We start from the raw sequence: 21,488 nt of genomic DNA, 5'->3' as shown, positions 1-21,488 counted from the left end.
CTGATTTATTTAAATTCCTATTAATGGTGTTTAAATGAGTTTTAGTAAGGTTGGAATGACATGATGAAATAAGTGATTATCAAAACCCTGTCTGTTTTTTTCTTATTGTAAAGTCATATTGGCTTTCATTGTTTATTTTGATTTGTTTGATCAAATAGTTGTCCACATACAACTATTTTGGTTGGAACAACTTCTGTTTCTGCCATCAAAGCTATGCAATGTAATGAAAAGGTGGCAGACTGTCTGTGCCAACTTATGTTTTGAATTTTGACAAAATCATTTCATGTACGTCTTTTCTGTTAAGTCGTACTGGTAATCATAGTACGATTGTCCACTCGATCAATTATCCCCTGAGTGCAATAAATGCTTTTAAAAGCTGGTATTGTATTTGCAGCCAACCCTGAGCACTATAGAACTTGGTTTGTAGTGTAAACTGTGGCAACTAATGTAGCAATCAGTGTAATACAATTTAAAAGTAAAAATGAATAACATTATATATATATATATATGTGTGTGTGTGTGTGTGTGTGTATATCTATATCTGTATGTATATCTATATCTATCTATATATCTGTGTGTGTGTGTGTGTGTGTGTGTGTGTGTGTGTGTGTGTGTGTGTGTGTGTGTGTGTGTGTGTGTGTATATATCTATATCTGTATGTATATCTATATCTATCTATATATCTGTGTGTGTGTGTGTGTATATATATATATATATATATATATATATATATATATATATATATATATATATATATACTTTTTTTTTTCTTTTTCGTTTTAACTGAAGCCTGAGCATTGTATCTCTTTGTGTGAGGTATAAACTTTAGTAACTGCATTTGTAACAAGCAGTTTGCTAGAGTTTAAAAGAAAAACAATTTGTTTCTTTTTTTTACTAAAAGGAGAGGAAAGAGGGACAGAGCAGGGCACATATTGATTGGCTGGGGCACGATCTACCACCTAATTGGTGTGCCAGTAGAAGGAGTGGCCCTTTATTTTTTTTTTTTTTTTTTTTTTTTTGCTGTTCACTTGAATAGCTTGAGAATGGGGTGCACAGACTGGGTACTGTATGCAGGATATCAACCAGTTATCATCCTGCAGTTTCACAAAGAATCTTTTCCGTTTTGCTCCTCCCTTGAAAAGCTGGGGGGCGGAGCTCTAGTTCATGGTACCAACACAGGGTGTTGGTTGAGCCAGCTATGCTTCTCGTTATATGTGATCCACTTCACTTTCATGTCAAAGCAATGTTTGTTTGTATTTGAGTACACTTTAAAGCTAGATATTTGTCTTTTAAAACTTAGTGTGCAATTTTACCTGGGAAAACTCAAATGGTTACTATTTAAGTTGCATTACAAAGGATGCAAACCATATAAAACAGGTCCAATGGGATCATTGCTCTACCCTGGTTTACAGATTAAAAATAAATAAATAAATAAAAATATGTTTTATGCACTGTTTGGCAACTTCTGAATAATTCAAAATAGACCATTTTTTCCACTTTTTCATTTTTGTATTTTGTACTGAATTCATGGAAGCTCTGGTGGAACTTAACTTGTATTTGAGTCTGAAAGCAAACATTTTCTTATACTCTGCTGATAACAAAATTGTTGTATTGCACAAATATTGTTATGAAAGTCTTTTTTCCAGTTTTGCAAGATCATTTTCTGTCAAACATGCCCCAGCCTTTGGCAGCTTAGATCAGATTAGATTAGATCAGATAAGGCAGAGATGCTGAACAGTTTGGGTGTGTGCTGCTAAGTCCATTACTAATGCCCTATGAAGCCCTACAAGAAGCCCAACTTCACAATACAGAGGCAACCCATGTGCCTTCTCTCACAACATATGCCCCTACCACTGAACTCCATTCACTACCTTCCTCCATGTAATTATTTCTCCCTTCCTACTTTAAGTCAGTAAAAGCTCTACAATATTAAATATAACTTTCCCTCCAGTACCATTTCTAGAAATATACTATAAGCACTTGTATCAACATATCCCTCTGTGACACCAGTTTACAAGTAATTATCACACCTATAAAACACTAGCTAAATAAATATCAGCATTGTACCTTGTCATTCTATCAACAAACTAACTGCATAAACAACAATACCATGATGAAAAGCTGAAGAAATGTGGACAAATTTGTTGAAAACTCCTTACCTTTGCAGTAACGGCCTCCACATTGGAGGGTGCAATACATTCAAACGTATTTGGGTTTCTCTCTAGAGAGTAGATTATTGGCTCAATTTTCTGTCTTTGACAAAATTCCTCCTTTGTTAAAATATCTGGGAAGAAAATATAGGAATATACAGTCATGACCATGCGAGATTGAAGTGTACAACAAAGGAATTTACGAATTATTTAGGAGCATCATATGACTCATCGGCCATGCTCATACAAAGTCAGGTGGTACACCACTGTACAGTTACTATTCAGTTAAATATTTCATTCATCCAATGTAGTCCAGGTTACGGGCAACTCTGTATGTACAGAATGCTACCGTTTTCACTCATTCTTAAAACAGGCACATTAATAGTAGATTAAAATACGTGTTCAGAATTACAGAGCAGGCAACTATAGAAGGCTGAATATCTGCATCAGCCCTTAACAAAAGCCTTTTGTTCTGACTACAAAGTACTCCCACAGGGTATGATCATCTGTGATTACCCAAACCACGGACAGACTATGGGGTGTCAGAGCACATGATACAACATGCTATCAAATACATTATAATTCACCATTAAGTCTATGAATCAAAAAAGGCATATCCTGAGGAAAAAATCACACTGTTCACAAAGGCAAACTGATGGAACAGATGAGTATGAAGTGAATAGAGCTCAGTCTACATTCAGCACAGTTCTACAACCGCTAATTAACATTCATCTTGCAAAGTATTTTACTGTTATATATTATTTCATTCTGCACAGACCATGCAGGAAATTAAGTTAACATTGTCATACGGCTTATCCAGCTTGTATGAATTATAAGGAACTTAATGGAATCCCACCATATAACAATTACAATGAACTTGGTAGTAGCAGAGGGAAGGACATTTAGAACATTTCTTAAACCTGATATAGGAGGGACAGCAAATAATACTGTAACGTCTTCTTTGATGAATGAATAACAAATGTAAATAAATAATTCAGTTTTCCATTAATTTTAAATGCATGTATTTTACTCTTATTCCAAATTACTGAAGGAAACTATGCTCGGAACATTTAGCAACACATTAGCCATCACTACCCATAAGAGGTAATTAAGACTACAGGCTACAGAATTCAAATATAACAGATGAACCTACATAGATTCATAGAATATACTTATTGTAGTTTCATACATTAGTACTAGGCTAACTACTCTTATGGGCCATTTTAAGCCTAGCCAATTACCCCATGTAAGAATCAAACCCTGCACCTTGTGTCGATAAGACAAGCACCTTAACCATTCTACCAACCTCCCATAGATACACACATTATAGACACACAACAAACTACAAACAGTGGAGTAACACCTGAAGATAAGACCAGGGAAATTAATGAAGTCAAACTGATAAAAAGTCTCCCAATAAAAGAAAGACTTACAGCTGCTCGAGCCCAGGCTGACTGAATTCCACTAACTCACAGGTAGGGAATCAAGTGGCTATTTCCCAGTCTGCACACCTGGTCAAGCAGCTGCCTGAACTACCAGATGACATCAGCGTCTTGTCATGGACATGGTAAGAGGGGAATGGAATTAGGGAGGAAGACTTTAGGGCTGGGGGAGGGGGATTTTAGGTTTAGGGAGTGATCGGTAGTTAGCTCAGCATTAGGGTTGGGAGGAGGGGTGTTCTAGGTTTAAGGACTAATCAAGAGTTAGCACAGGGTTAGGGAAATGGGGGGTAAAGTTTAGGGAGTGATTAGGAGTTAGTGTAGGGTTACTGAGGGGAGAGGGACTTTAGGTTTAGGGACAATTGGGATTTAGAGAGGGTTAAGGTTGGGAAGGGGAGGGGGATTTTAGGTTTAGTTGATGAGCAGAAGGGATTGGAGGATTATGTTGGCAAGGCATGTTTTAGGTTTAGGGAGCAATCAAGAGTTGTTTTTAGGGTTAGGGACAGGGTTCTAGGAGGGATAATTAGCTTACCAGTAGTGCATGGGAACTGGGGTGGTGAGAGTTAGGACACTCGCTGTGGCAGTGGCAGGAGGGAAGTGTGTCGCAAGTTAATGGCATGTGAGCACTTGTAATAGACCTCTCAGTAAATGTATTTTTCCATTAACTTTTTTAAGAGTAGCCTTAATGAAAATTAGCTGAACAACAAACTAAACCTAATCATGCAAACCAATGATTGTTCAGTTGCGTAATCAGCATGGTCTTTTGCCTAAATTGCAGCCTGGGTTATGATCAAAACAGAAGCAATAAAAATGTGACAATTACAGCTAACAGTGGAACACAAATGTAATACAAGAGAAAGAGAGAGAGAGAGATACTATGTACAAACTTTACTGAGGTGTACATTTTGATGGTTACAATACAGTGGATTATGACTGCATGCAAATATCTATGTTTTCCAAAGTTAAGGAGGCTTCGGTGGAGAGCATTTTCTTATTTATGTTTGTAGTTCTCCTCAGTGCTACACTGATATATTGCCAGACTGGAATTTATATTTGCAAGATTGATAGCCTGGGTAGACCATTGCCAAAAATGGCACTATATGGGTGGAAGAAGTCTTACCCAGTATCTGAAATCTCTAATAAGAAAGGTGCAGGTATCCTTGATAAAACAGATGAGACTGTCTTGCATCTTACTGCAGTCTGACAAACACTGGGCCCCCTCACAGTGACATTGTTTCTAAACCAATTATTAAAGTTGATCATCTTTTGCTTTTACTATGGAATCCTGCTCAATGATGGTACGATACATCTCAAGACTAGTTTTCCTCCAGCCTTACAGGCATACTTTGAGACCCCCATCATGTCCATCTTCATATAGTTTAAGGGAGTTCATCTTAAGTGATTTACACCCACATGGGCAATGTCAATGTCATATTTGAACTTGTGAGTGACGGGCTGCAGCATCCTGATAACATGGCATTTTCTACCACCTGAGAGGTAGGTGACTTTTGTCTTCTCTCTGCTCAGCATTGTAAGTGACGAAGCAGTGTACCAGTCTGTGGAGTCACCTATTGCAAGTACATCATTATGATTAGTGATTTGTTTTTTTTTGAAGGAGTTTTGTGAAAGAGTTCAACAAATGACTCTGATGACTCTTATCTTTGGTAGTAGAAGAGGCCACAATGTAGTATGGAACAGGTAACAGTGTGTTACTCTGGTCTGGCTGAGGTGCATTTGTCTGCAGAGTCATGTCTAGGAGGGCCTTTATAGTTCTGGATGCACTTTTTGCAGTACGTCAGCATAGGAAGATTTTATGTCTGTCTTGCTGTATGTAGGTATGGTTTTAGTATAGTTATTGATATCCAGCTTATGTGAAATGTTTGCTTTCAGTTGCAATAAGTATTTGTATATTTCACATGTGCATTAATTCTGAGGTAATAACAGAGCTGAGCACATGGTATCTTATATATTGCCTTGGGGTGCCTGATGCTAAAAGATTTGCAACATATGGGGGAAGGGGGACAGATCCTTGGTCAGCCTAGGAAGGGAGAGCTGATAAGTTGACTGCAATGCTAAGTTTTATTTTTGAGGCTGATATGTAAAGGGATAGTGAAGCAGTACAACACATCAGCTGTATGATATATAAAATGACAGTGAAAACGGTTAAAGGACAGTGCAAAACATTGCAGCTTCTGTACAATATGATACCATACAGTACAGTTCAACTCAGGATAGCTCAATACAGTACAACCTAGTACAGTTCAATATATCATAAAGATTAACTAAACAGCTGGCACTGATGCCACAGAAAATTAAACCAATATTACGTGAAGCACCTACAGGCTTCTACAACATGAGAGTGCCTCCAGGAAGGAATAGCACAATGCCAAAACCATTGCAATACTAATTATCAGTGTACAACCAGGCAGCAAGCAGATGCCACAGCAAATAATGTAAGCACTATGGGTACAACTGTCCCCAAGATTTTACATCAGACTTATAGGCAAAATGCTACAAGATTTACAAAGTGGATAATACCATAGGCAAAATGTTACACATTAGGTACTATAGGTGTGGGTGCCATAGCAGTATGACTAGACACCTCTACAGTAGGCTCAGATGCATGTAATACATACAGGGCAAAAAGTAGGAGCAGTGCAACAAGATGTGCAGTAGTATCTCAGCAAAGTTGTAATATAGCAAGGCGATAAGCAATCAGCCACGCAGTGATACAATATAGCAAGGCAGTGAACAACCACAGTAATGATACAATATAGCAAGGCAGTAAACAATCAGCCACGCAGTGATACAATATAGCAAGGCAGTGAACAATCACAGTAATGATACAATATAGCAAGGCAGTAAACAATCAGCCACACTGTGATACAATATAGAAAGGGCGTAAGCAATTAGCCACAGTAATGATACAATATAGCAAGGCAGTAAGCAATCAGCCAGGCAGTGATACAATATAGCAAGGCAGTAAACAGTCAATCACAGTAATGATACAATACAGCAAGGCAGTAAACAATCAAACACACAGTGATAAAATGTAGCAAGACAGTAAACAATCAGCTACAATAATGATACAAGATAACAAGGCAGCAAACAATCAGCCATGCAGTGATACAATATAGCCAGACAGAAATTAGACACAGAGGAGAATTAGACAGCAGGGAACAACAATTAGTACAGCTAAGTCCAATATCACAGAAGGTGCCACAAACTGCTGATGTATGTGCCCAGGTGCAGTGAAGCACAGGCAATCACTAGGGTAGACTATTCAAGGAATCTGGTTTGTGAGGATGGTAGAAAAAGTAAAGTTACCAAAATGAGCACCTCCTACTCATATATATATTCTACAAGCTCAATCAACTAACTGGATGTTGTGGGACTGCTTTTGCAGTCAAAACCTGCAGCAGGGTTCAAGGCAGCAAGGTTATGCCACAGGCCAGCAAGATAGAGTGGCAGCATCCACAAATACGACAGATTTAATGGAGACCACTAGAGTAGAAAGATGAATAAAAAGTTGGCACTACTATGTAACTAACAGTAATGTAAGCAACAAACAACAGCAGTGATATCTACTTCTCTCAACAGGAGCCAGCTAGGCTATTTATACGCAACATTAAAGTAACATAAAACAAAAATTTTAAATAAGTACAAGCACATTCTGAGATACTCAGGTGTAGAAAAGATTACTTCCAAAATGGTGTGGGCCTGCATTTACAATCAAACCTGGTAGCAGATGTCAGTGGTAATAACCAGTGGTGTGTGTAGTGCTGGAATGAGGAAGTACCTGGTCTCAAGCCAAATGCAAAAAACAAAACAAAAAAAAAACAAAAAAACAAATGCAGTATCTGAATAGTAGTATTCAGCGAAAAAAGTTACTCCTGCCTCATATGTTACAAATGCTACTCCTCTTCAGACAGATATGATCATAAGCAATCTGCTTCCTTATATGGACAGCTCTCTCTCATTCAATGATTACGTTTCTACTATAGTCAGGAAATCCTTCTATTTAGTCCAGTTAATTTCCAAGGGAATAACTTCAAAATCCAAAGAGGTCATCCCACCACTGCACTCTTCCCTTATTAGACTCATCATCAAATACATCCTCTTGGTATGTACAAATCCTAGCTAACTGCTCAGTTGAAAAGGTCCCAAAGATTTCTAATGAAGAAAATTAAAGCGCCTTAAATCATTCAAGTATCCTAACAGATAAGCACAACTTGTTTTATACTTAGTAGCCTACCAAGTGATTTGAGGTGACCTTTGTCTCACCTTTTGAGTTATGAAAAACACAGGCTTATTTGACCTCCTATTTCTTTGCAAAATCATAACTTTTATAAACACTAATACTAGGAGACTAGCATTTATACTAACAAATAAGTTTTACAGGAGGGATAGGTTCCTAACTCAGCAAAGTTAACACTACAGGTTAAACAAAGTACTGCTTTGGCTAGCTTTAAGGGTAGTCTTGATGACTGAATGGGTTGACACAAACTTATATCAGGATTAACATGTACAGCGCTGCTTATGTGGACAGAAAAACACTGTTGATTGAAAAAAGTGGCAGGAAACTTTGTGTGTAAGCCTAGACATCTATATGGCCAGGCATTTTATGGTCCCTTTAATCACTTATTTAATATTGTTCCTGTTTCTTTGTTTCTGCTGTAGGTTGGACATCTTGCAAGCCAGCAAAATAGAAAAACAGCATCCATAAACACAAGATGGAAGCAGAGCAAAACAGTACATAGGTCAGTATAAAGATTCTACTGTTCTGTAATCAACAGTAATACACGCCAGAAGGAACAAACTAGACCAATTTCAAATCTGAAATTAACATGAAACAAAATAGCTTTTAATAGCAGTATATAATATGTAACATAAATTCAGAAAAAGGTTACTTCCTTGATATTGTGGTACTGTTTTTGCAGTCAATGTGGTAGTAGAGTTCAGATAGGATGCTTGTCCAAGTAAGTACAAAAGACCCCTAGCTCTTTGTACCACATGGGTAAGTAAACTCCTCTGTAACAAAATATTTACTGCTGTGGATCTCTTTATAACAATTTAAACTGCTGGGCATTGTCTGTATTCATACAAGGTTCCTAAGGCTTGGAACAGCTCATCCATCAGGTCTGTGCCCTCCCTCCAATCTTTCAAAACCACTCTGAGGGGTGGAGCCTAGATGGCCAACTGAGAGCAGTGAATTTTGAGAGCTCCATAAACTAGTATAATAATATAGGAACATTTTATTATTTTCAAGTTTAAAATATCAGAAATCTATAGATAAACTAATTTTGGCGGAGATATACAAAAATTATCCTGTCAAGTAACTTGAGTTATATTTATTCACTGAATATGAACAACTCAAGGAATTCTCATCCAGATGCTGCTTTGAAAAAGGAACTGCAACTGATGACATCTACCTTACAGGAACTATCTTTGAACATGGATGGCTTTAAAAATGACTTAGAAAACCTTAAATTAAATTCTCAAAAACAGACTGATACTCTTAAGGAACTATTACAGCAACACCATACAAAAATAACAAATATAGAAACTTCTCTAAATGATATTGAAGGGAGACTCAAAGAGGAAGAATTCCAAAATGAATTTCTGCTTAAAGAGAATACATGGCTGCTTAACAAAATTTGATGACTTAGAAAACAGGGAAAGGAGAAACAACATAAGAATATTTGGTCTGCCTGAAAACACTGAAGGAGAAGACATTATTGCATTCTTAACAACCTGGATTCCTGAATTTTTAGACTTGAAAGAGGGACTTTCATTTGGAATTTAAAGGGTGCATAGACCACGGAGGAAACCTGCTTCTAACTCAACAAATACTCCACCTAGAGGCATAGTTATAACATTTATTTAATTTCTGGACAAAGAACTAATATTAAAATCTGCTTGGAGAAAATTACCCTTAAAATACAATCAAAGCCCAATAAGGTTTGACAATGATTATTCTTCCAGAATACTAGAACAAAGGAAAAAAGTCTGGCCAATAATAAAACTGTTGAAACAAAACAACATTAAAGCACAGCTGGCCTTTCCAGCTAAGATAAAAATACTTTTGTGCCAATGAGATGAGAACCTTTAATGACTTAGAAAAAGCTACTATATTTATCAAAAACAACAACATAGTATATATCCCAGAAGAAATGGAATGGATGGCCCCTACTCTTAAAAGAATAAAAGAAACAAATCCTTGGACTGATGCTAGAAAGAAGAAACAAAAAACTGATTCAAAGATAGCTGTCCCAAAAAATAAAACAACTGAGAAACAGTAATGATTTATTCAGAATGTTTAGAGAGTCCAATAATTCTTCACAAACAAAGGTAGGTCAAGATGGGTTACTATTTACATTATATATAAGCCAAACAAAGCAACATATAATACAAACATAGAAGTTTCTATTCCCCTACTTGAACTCAATGAATACTTATCTTGTTAATTTTTCATTGATTTTACTTATAATAATTTAAGTAATTAACTAATTCAACAAGGTACCATTCATCAGAGTTCAGACTCAAATGTAACAAATTAACACCATATATAATAGCAGTAACAGTAGAGTGTTTTGAAAAAAAATGTTGTCATGGAGACCAATGCCTTCTTCAGTTAAAGTATGATTTAGAAATGTCATGTATATCCTGGTTAAATAATAGTAGCAAGCTCTTAGTACAAATGTCATCATTATTCTGTCTAAATATAATTAATATCAGTTATGACGGGTATCATAGCAACGAGTGCTGTTTGATCAATCCTGATATGGTGTGCATGGATGCAGCTGTGTCTGGCAGCTAGTACAAATGTCATTATTATTCTGTCTAAACATAGTTGATATCAATTATGGCAGGTGTCACACCTATGAGTGCTGTTTGATCATTCCTGATATGGTGTGCATGGATGCAGCTGTGTCTGGCAGCTAGTACAAATGTCATTATTATTCTTTCTAAACATAGTTAATATCAATTATGGCAGGTATCATAGCTTCGAGTGCTGTTTGATCAATCCTGATATGGTGTGCGTGGATGCAGCCGTGTCTGACAGCTAGTACAAATGCCATTATTATTCTGTCTAAACATAGTTAATATCAATTATGGCAGGTATCATAGCTTTGAGTGCTGTTTGATTAAGCCTGACATGGTGTGTGTGGATGCAGCTGTGTCTGGCAGCTGTTGGGTGTTGCTGTTTTCATCTCAGGGAAGCTGTGTGTTGCAGCTTGTGATTGAGGTTTACTGATACTTGTGTATTACGAAGAGACATTTGGTGTTTTAGCCTGGATCCAGGGGAAGGGGGTGGATAAAACTGTGATTTGGGATATTTTGGCAGAAAATAGTTTGTTTATACATCTGAGTGAGATTGTTGTGGCAGCTTGTTGGGAGGTTTTTTTTATCTGTTTGCTCTCCGTTCTTTTCCTGGCTGCTGCCTCACTGAAAGGGAGGGAATTTAGGCTTGAAGTTGCAGTGAAGTAAAGCTTTGAGTCAGGTGTATCGTGAGCCTTTGGTATGCAGTATACAGACACACTAACAGAAACAGACACTCCCAGGTTGCTATGGTAACAGAGACAGAGTGACAATAATGCTTAACGGCTCTGAGGAGCCTCCGAGATGATTCTCGGCAATGAAGTTTTTGGTTTAAAAAATATATATAATAAAAGGGCTGTTTTAAACCACATGTACACATATTGTTGGTCTCTAAACACATTCGTTCAGCTCATTAAGTTGATTCTTGATAAAAAAAATAAAATAAATAAATAATAAGCGCAGTTTTATATTTAAAATGTATTTTGGTCCAAACACATTAAGGATTCATGTGAAAGACTAAGAGCACTTAGTCTTGTGCAGTACCCCTTGCAGTGGTCTAGGAGGTGAGCGTGCTCGGATGTGTTGGGCATATGGGGATAACTGATTCTAGTGGTGTTTGCGATTGCTGGGAAGTGCTAGAGAGTCATCAGATTTTCTTCGTAGAAATATCTGTGGGAATGGAAGGTATGTTGAGTGGTTCACTGGCAGAGTGGCTGCTGCAAGGTACAGGCTGGTAAAATGGAACATGACAAATATTGGTTTGGATATTTTAAGAACAGCCTGGAAACACACCACATGAACTAGTGAATGGTATTCTGGCAAAACTGTATGGGCATTGTTGCCCATGCTTGAAGTACTGGTGTGTGTATGTAAAGATGGAAATATACTTATAACAAATAAGAAACTAGAAGGGTCTCATAATTTAAAGTCTATGGACTATATAAACATGCTTGGAAGGAGCTGCTAATAAGAATAAGCATTATAGCTTGTGGTCTTTCAAATAACTAAGCAACAGCCAACACACACACACACACACACACACACGCACACACAATAGTTATGTAATATATGATTTTAGTAAATCTAGACATAAAATATATAATTGTCACATAAGATGAAGCAGTCTGCTGAATTTAGATATTAAAGACAGGATTTAATAACATGGGCTTGTGTATAATAACACTACTGTCTTAACTTGTCATAAATGACATACACTACATTGAACATAAAGGGGAAGCATGATGATTTTCTTATATAAGTAAATGTGCATAACAAGTCATATATTGGTTTAACTTGAATTGTAGTTTTTGTAACCCAACTTGACCATATATAATACCTAAGTGGTTACCAAAGTAACTAATGTTTTGTACATGACATCAAACTGACAAAGTTGTTCAAGAGAAACAATAGAAGCCTGAACTTGAAATGTCACAGAATGTAACAACATATTCTGAATAAATAGTATTAAATTGACAATAGTTTAATAACACGGGCTTCTGTATAATAACACTACTATTTTAACTTGTCATAAATGACATACACTACTTTGAACATCAAGGGGAAGCATGATGATTTTCTTATATGAGTAAATGTGCATAACAAGTCATATAATTGCTTTAACTTGAATTGTGGTTTTGTAACCCCATCTTGACCATACATAATACTTAAGCTGTTACCAAGGTAACTAATGTCTTATACATGACATCAAACTGGCAAGTTGTTCAAGAGAAACAATAGAAGCCTGAACAGGGAATTTCACAGAATGTAACAATCACATGCTGAACAAATAGTATTAAATTGACACTCAGTTTAACCTTTGCTGATTATACAAAATAGAATGTTGCCATTTAAATCTAAAAACTTTCAGTATATGCCATAAAATGGCAATTTATGAATATGGAAAGGGAACTTGTAATCATTAATCACAATAAGTGAAGTTGTTGTTTTTAACCTATAATTTCACTCATTTTATAATAAGAAATGACAGATATGAAAATCCTTATGTGTAGGAAATGGGGGGGGGGGAGAGGGATGTACTGATAATTAAAATGTACTAACTTTCATCAATGTTCACATAAAACAAACATGATGCTTTAAGTAAGTTAGCAACAAACAAAGTGATAACTTAAATGCTGGCAAACAATGAAATATAACCTCTGATATATGTAGTAAAATACATTGTATTATAAACATTAGGTATACATATTATTACCATCTATTTATATTAAGTAATAAGTTTTGAAATACTTCATCAATAAGGGTGAATATGTTAAATAACTGCATGTTATAATCTTTTACTGAGGTTTTATATATGATACATCCTACTTTACTATGATTGAATTGCTTGTCATCTATCTTTCATGTAAATATGAATTGCTTATACAATAAGTAGACATTTATATTGTATTAGAATTATGTCTAATCTACAATAGTACTATATCTGTTCAAAATAATATAAATATATAAACATTACTTATTCCTATTACAAATATTCTCCATATGATAATTTATTTGTGGAGCTCAGATGTTCTGGACTGTCAAGGTATGAGTGATAATCTGATGGATTTAGGATTATCTATCAGATTAGGAATGATTTTCATTCTATGGTTAGTGCAGATCTTAGTTTTGTTAACATTAACTGGAACTAGCAAAAAACACTCAAGGACCACCCAGGACTTCAGGCAGAAACATATCCTTTATTAAAATGTAAGCGCTTTCATGCCCACAACACGGCACTTCATCAGACGTGCCCTGTTGTGGGCATGAAAGCGGTTACATTTTTAATAAAGGATCTGTTTCTGCCTGAGGTCCTGGTAGTCCTGGAGTGCTTTTGCTAGTTCCAGTTTGTGTTTTATGTTCAGGACCTTTACTGCCTTGGTATATACATATTTTTTGGTGTTTCGTTAACATTATTAATTTAAATGTATTTCACAAAAACATTTTTAGTATGCCTTACCAAAACATTACTTTATTGGTAAACACTCAAAGTATAAAACTGATAATTTCCTTTAAAAGCTCAAACATATACTTTATAGTTATCAGAGGAAAATGTTTAATAGTCACAATAAAACAAAAAATACATAGTTTAAATAACCTAAGATGGATTTAACTTTATATTTAAATACCAATGGCTTAAACAATCCTTGCAAGAGATCAGATCTACTGAAATATTTAAAACTGAACAAAGCACAAATTGTCTTCCTTCAAGAAACTCATTTCAAAACAAATGACAATTACAAATGGAATCCTAAGGAATATATGATATTGGCACAATCCCCTTATAAGACAAAGACAAAAGAGGTAACAATTTTATGGAAAACAAATGTGATTAACCCAGAAATCATTTATAAGTATGAATATAAAGAAGGCCTTATGGGATTAGTAATAGTTAAATATAATAACAGAATATGGACCCTAGCCAATTTATACTGGTTCCCAGGCATTGGAACAGGAACTGTTAAAAAAACACTTGGATTTAATTTCCAATAATTATAAAGGCAGCTGTATATTTCATATTTCTGAAACTACAAATAAAAGACCGCTGTGTACATCTGCTGTATCAAAAGCTTTAAACAAGTGGGTAGAATAATTTCATCTTGTAGATACTTTCAAATTTAAAGAAGATAAATCTTTGTTGTTTTCCCATCAAGATCACAGATTTGGTACCCAAACTAGAATAGATAAAATATTTGCTGCCCATGACTTACACTCTAAAATCATTAATTTCTCAATCACTCCCTGCCCCTTTTCAGACCACAATTCATTGATACTAAAACTTCAAAATGGGTACAAACCATTAATCTTTAACTCCAGAATTCCAGCATATATAACTAAAATTAAAGAGTTCAAACTATGGTTATTATCTGAATTACAGTTCTTCTTAGATATTAATTACATCGCAGAGGTAAATAAAATAATGATATGGGACTCAGTAAAAACTTACATATATGGTAAAATCCTAACTTGGTTTAAAAAAAAAATCAGAGGATGGGATTCTATATTATTAGATCTACAATCCAGACTTTTCTCAGTAAAAGCTGAAAAATATTAAAATCATTTGGAGATGAAAAAGAAAGTAGAAGTACTAAACAATAAATACAATGAAATTCTACACATAAAACTAGTTTAGCTTTAGAAAAGCTAAAAATACCTTGGCCACGTCTCCCAAATAACTACATAATTTATCCACAAGAATCAAAATACAATCAAAAGCTAATAACATTAAAAGTATCTTCCATTAAAATAAAGGGAAAATGTCTTGGATATAGGTGACATTCTTGATGCCTATAGAAATCACTCTATGGAACATTTCCTAAAAGAAAATATACATATCGATCAATTAAATCTAGAGAAAAATTAAAACTAGATCTGCAAGCACCCATATACTACAAAGAAATTACAGATACAATAAAAGAGGGTAAAAATAATAAAGCTCCAGGTATAGATGGCATAATTCTGGAAATATATAAACTTTTTCCTTTAAAGATACTATCCCTCTTCCATAAAACTCTATTAGAAATTCAGTCACAAGCTTTAATACCACCCTCTTGGAGATATTCCTTAATCACACCAATGCTAAAGGAAAACAAATCCCCAAACCTCTGTACCTCATATAAGCCTATATCGTTATTAAATAATGACTATAAGATATTTAGACAATAGTAACTAACAGAATGAAAATACCACTATCCAAAACAATAAATAATGATCAAACTGGATTTATATATCATAGACAAACAAATGACAATATTAAAAGGATAATTTCTCTTATAGATTATGTTAATAAAGAAACTTTCATAATTGACTTAGATATAGAGAAAGCCTTTGATTCTCTAAATTGGGACTATTTATTCAAAATCCTAATGCTATTTGAATTTCCTGTATCCTTTACTCATCTCCTAAAGAATATACATACAAATAATTTAGCATATAACAAAAGGCACTAAACAAGGATGTCCCATGTCAACTATTCTATTTGCTCTGGCTATTGAAATATTGGTAGATTCAATTCATCTCAATATAAAAATAAAAGGAATAGATGTTTGTGAACAATACAATTCTAAAGTAATGCTATTTGCTGATGACATATTACTAACATTATCTAATACAAAAGAGACATTAGAAGAATTAGATATACTAACTGACACATTTCACATGACTCCAGGACTCCATTTCAATAAATCAAAATCAAAATGTTTATTTTAAATAAAAAAAAGAACTGCAGACTAAGGGGGGATCACATCATAGGGAAACAAGAATCTACCTTAAAATATCTAGGAATTGAGTTATGCAAGGATAATAATTAATTAGTCTCAAACTACAATAATATCATCAATACAATTAATATCTCTGTGGAAAAATGGAACAAAAATAATATTAACATTTGAAGATAAACTACAGTTAATAAAAATGGTTTTACTGCCCAAGATCCTATATATAGCATTGGCAATACAACTGTTACCAGTAAGGAATATACTTAAAGAAATGAATTCATGCCTAATTAAATTTTTATGGTTTCCCAAAAGAAACAGAATAGCTTTAATACATCATATCAGACCATGGAAACAGGGAGGGTTAAACTTTCCTGATATAGAAACATATATAAAATCATCAATATCTAAATCAATCTCAGATTGGATAAGTCCAAATTACTCTGCAAATTGGAAAGAATTACTAACTATAATATCAATAAATGAATTTGATTTACAAAAAAAATTCAAATAACAGATAAAAACAATTTGCCATGGCACATATGTATTAGTATGCAATATAACATAATTAAACCCACTAAAACTTATATGATTAATTATTACATTGACTCATTTAGGAAAATTATTAATCCAAATATAGATTTAAAAATCTGGTTTGATCTTTTAACACCATTTATAGTCACAAAGAACTTTCCACATAAAATATGTAGAGAAATTATTAATTCCTGGGAACAGAAATGATTTGTTTGTTGGCTCCAATGTATCAAAGAACTAAATGATTTAGATATGCAAGTAACAAAAACAACATACAAAATTCCACAACAGGACTGGCTAACTTTACAGAGTATTTTGTCATATTCGCAAGATTTAAGTAGAATAATTAACAATTCTTCATTTAAAGAAATACCTAAATTTATGAAATACATATTTGAAATCATATATAATGACTTTGACATGGGAAACAGCATTTTTTAAATTTTACAAAATATTGATAAACTACACAACAACACCCAAAACCTCATATTGGAAATATATAACAAAAGGACACTCAATACAGTTAACTGAAGATATTAAAAGAAACATCTTATTGATAAAATATAGATCCTTTACACAATACTGGAAAGTTTTTAATTTATTTGGAATGCTTGCACAGAGCATTCTTAACCCCAGACAGAATCAGTAAAATTAGTTCTTTCATAAAAGGAATATGTTGGAGATGTGAGCAAGTACACAATGCAGATTGGAACCACATTTTCTTTGATTGTGTTAAAATTAAGCCATTTTGGAATGGTATTAATAACTTTCTACATGCTTGCTTTAATGAATCATTTTATTTAACTAAAGCTCTTGTATTATTAAATGTGAACGAAGGTCCTCATTTGAATAGGTGAAATATGTATCTAATATGGACTATACTTGCAATTTCAAGGAAGTGTATAACAAGAAGATGGGATACAAACACAATACCAACTTTGGAAAACTACATTCTACTGAAGATCACAGCATTATTGGAAATTAAAATTAAAGAACTAAGAATTTATCGAAAGCCATTTATCAACAGGCCTTGGGGAAAAGTCTTATTGTTGACTGACACTATAAAAAATTGATCAGACACTCTGATAATGAATTGGACATACTTATAAAGTAACTTTATACATTAAGATCTGTTATAGCATCAGGCTAATGTAAACAGTATACATAGTTATTTAAGATGCTATGTATAAATACTATGAAATTCATTCAAATGATTTGAAAAATAAAAAGATTTTTGAGAAAAAAAAACACTCTGAAAGACTTCCTAGCTAAACTCTGGCTCTGTTCTTGCTCAAAACCAGGATAACCTATATCCCTAAATGTGAGTAAGTACCTTCTCATTCCTTATACCTCATTACTCCCCCTTCTTCACTTACTTCCTTACTTCTACTAAATTCACTTCACTGACTCTCTCTAAATATACATAAACCTGTTTTTCCATCACTTCATATTGCTGAAAATGGGCTTCTACCTAGACTCTCCCTTGTAATCTAATGTCAATAAATAACTACTAAGTGCCACCAAGGTTGGTCCCACTGATCTACTCAAAGAAATGCTAAGGCAACAACCCATTTAGGTACATAAAATACTTAGGATAGAAATATGATGATATTACAATAGTAGGTATAGTTATCAAACTGGTTTGCTGCTCATGGCAATATTTAACTTATATATGTCAGATAAAAAGTGATATTCTTAAAACAGATTTACCAAAAGTTGCAAATCCGCTATAGAAATATCACAGGCATTTTTACTGAAATACTAGGTTTTGGTATCCACAGGTAGCAAACCTAACATTTGTATTAATAACCAATAGTCTGATAGATGCAAGACATTGAGTATTTCATTATAACTATGTTATATTTTTAATAATGTAAAGCTTATCATTAGCACAGTTCCTTTGATGTTGGACTCTCATGTGATCATGTTTGATTTTGTTTACTGCAGGTTTGATTATTTAGACGTTTGATAGCACAACTGCCTTTATTACAGGTACTGTTTCCCATATTTTGAATCCTTGGTGTATTATTGATTGTACCTGCTGTTTATGGACATGGCGATGGAGTTCTAACTGCTTTCATTGTGTGTTTGTCATTTTTTGTGTGCTCCTTTCTTCAGTCAAGAATTTAAATTCTGTCCTTTGTGATATCGGTACTGAAACATTTATTAGGCATGATGAGCTCTGATGTGACTGATGTGATTCATATCACTGCAATGATTTTTGCTAGTAAGTAACAGCACCAAGATTCCATTATTACTATTATTATTATTACTAATTATTAATACTCATGTTGGCCAGATTTTGGTTTAGAGGTCTGTGATCATAGATGACACGTTGCACTGGGAAATTATGCATAAAAACTAGATGTTTCACTATATTTGACATTGTATTTCTTGGATCCAAGTTTGCAGCTTGATTCTCAAACTGGTTTCTGTCCTTTTTGTTTCACAGATGTATCCCTTATGGTATAAAGAATGAATTTTCTGCAGATGAATTATGTCATGGTGGAGACATTATCAGATGCATGTTTTGGGGTTTGCGGAACTTTTGCTAGAAGGGTTGCAAAGTGACCCTCACCATGCTAGCATGTTCGGATGTCTGTTAACTGACTACTTTTAAGAAAGTTTTGCTGGGACTGCTGCTCTTCGATTGAGGTACTATAATTTGATATATACATATATGAATTCTGCTTTGACCAATTAAAATTACAGTTCATCAAACTGCAATTTCACTAGTCCATTTTCGCAAAAGTGCATTTATTCGCAAATGCACTTTCACGAAAACTGAGCCACCGAAACAAAAAAAAAAATACACTAAACACATGTATGCAGAGGAGCAAGCCTCTCTGCACCCCCCATGTGAAGGGCTGTGCCTCCCACACCCACACTACTTACTTATACTAACTCTGAGATTGCAATACAGTGGGGAAAATGGAATATTCCCTTATCCTCACTGTACGCCAATCTACAACAACAAATTCCCCTGCCAAACACCACTGGAAAACCGGTCACCTCACTTCGCTGAAATGATTTTCATGAAAGTGCATTTTCAAATAAATGCACTTTCGTAAAAATGGGCTTGCGAAATTGCAGTTCAATGAACTGTAATTTTGATGGATTAAGTTTTATTTTCATTAAGGTGGTTAACATCATACTGGTGCTTATAGACCCTTGGTCCTATGTGTATATGTTATCATTTACTGGAATGCATCACTGGCCAGTGAATTTGTATTAGTTTCAGCAATTTTGCTTCTTATTGGTTTGGCTATTCAATAATTACAATGTGGGTTTCGGTCATTATTAATTTCTGAGTTGGACCACTGTTTTTTTTTTTTTTTGTGGCAGCTTGTACCTCGTATCTCTATCTGATCTGAGTCTAGTGAGATCATATCTATATACATGTACCTTACTCTAAAATTGCCAAGTCACTGAATGAGTAAACTTGAGACGTTATATATCTGAAGAACTAAATGATGGATATTTTCAGGAAGTCAAGTGTGTAGGTGTCAATATTTTATGCAGAGGAGCAAGTAATTGTTGTATGCAGTGCATACATGCCCTATGAAGTGCTCCATGATGTTGACTTGTCCTCTTACATTGATTTATTTATAGCTGCAATACTTGAGGCAATTAATGACTATTTGTAAACTTACACTCATTTACTTACAAATAAAGGCTTATTTGTTATTGTTTTATTTTCTTAGCAATAATTTTATTGTCTGCAACTTTTGTTTATGGGCTAATGCGTGGATTCTGGCTAGGCTGGTAGCAGTTACACTGTCCAACAATTACTGATATTATTCTAATCCTTCATCCGTGTCTGTCTCTTACGTGCCTGATTTCAGTGTAGGAAGCTTGTTGTGACCATGAGTCATAAATAAGGGCTAGAAGGTGGTTCCTTTTATTTGTCCTGATAAGAGTTGTAATGTGCAATTACATCTATGCAGCACCAAACAAGGATGAAACATCATGACGACAGGGTCTGCTTTGCCTTATACCAGTACCTCAGGTATGGTGGCAGTTTTCCCTTTCTAGACTGTAATTCGATCTCAGAGTTTAGTATGGATGGGGAGTTTTTCCCTTTCTAGACTGTAATGCAATTCTAGAGTTTAGTGTGGATTGGGCAGTTTTCCCTTTCTAGACTGTAATGCGATCTCAGAGTTTAGTGTAAATGGGGCAGTTTTCCCTTTCTAGACTGTAATACCATCTCAGAGTTTAGTTTGGATAGGCAGTTTTCCGTTTCTAGACGGTAATGCAATCTCAGAGTTTAGTGTGGATGGAGCAGATTTCCCATTCTAGACTGTAATGCGATCTCAGAATTTAGTGTGGATGGAGCAGTTTTCCCTTTCTAGACTGTAATGCGATCTCAGAGTTTAGTGTGGATGGGCAGTTTTCCCTTTCTAGACTGTAGTACCAACTCAGAGTTTATTGTGGATGGGGCAGTTTTCCCTTTCTAGACTTTAATGCAATCTGAGAGTCTAGTGTGGATAGGCAGTTTTCCATTTCTAGACAGTAATGCGATCTCAGAGTTTAGTGTGCAATGGGCAGTTTTCCCTTTCTCGACTTTAGTACAGTCCCAGAGTTTAGTGTGGATGGGCAGTTTTCCCTTTCTAGACTGTAATGCAATCTCAGAGTTTATTGTGGATTGGGCAGTTTTCCCTTTCTAGACTGTAATGCATTCTCAGAGTTTATTGTGGATTGGGCAGTTATCCCTTTCTAGACTGTAATACGATCTCAGAGTTTATTGTGGATGTGGCAGTTATTCTTTTCTAGACTATAATGCGATCTCAGAGTTTAGTGTGGATGGAGCAGTTTTCCCTTTCTAGACTGTA

General features: G+C 34.8%; 1 protein-coding gene and 1 long non-coding RNA gene across 3 annotated transcripts in view; one reads left to right on the top strand and one right to left on the bottom strand.

Annotated features, from left to right (window-relative positions):
- Positions 1–21,488, bottom strand: part of CARD11 (caspase recruitment domain family member 11) — a 2,459,919-nt gene that overhangs the window by 112,843 nt on the left and 2,325,588 nt on the right. For both annotated transcript variants that reach the window (XM_044089102.1, XM_044089103.1), the window contains one exon: positions 2,160–2,284. In XM_044089102.1, the coding sequence (XP_043945037.1) occupies positions 2,160–2,284 (125 nt within the window). The remainder of the gene's footprint in view (positions 1–2,159; positions 2,285–21,488) is intronic.
- LOC122816361 lies at positions 8,273–19,311 on the top strand. Its single transcript, XR_006367078.1, has 2 exons — positions 8,273–8,349; positions 19,109–19,311. It is a non-coding gene; the product is annotated as an uncharacterized LOC122816361 (long non-coding RNA).

Source organism: Protopterus annectens, chromosome 12.part0, assembly GCF_019279795.1.
Source record: "Protopterus annectens isolate FY-2018-M chromosome 12.part0, PAN1.0, whole genome shotgun sequence".
NCBI lineage: Eukaryota > Metazoa > Chordata > Ceratodontiformes > Protopteridae > Protopterus > Protopterus annectens.
This window is presented reverse-complemented; position numbering and strand designations above follow the sequence as displayed.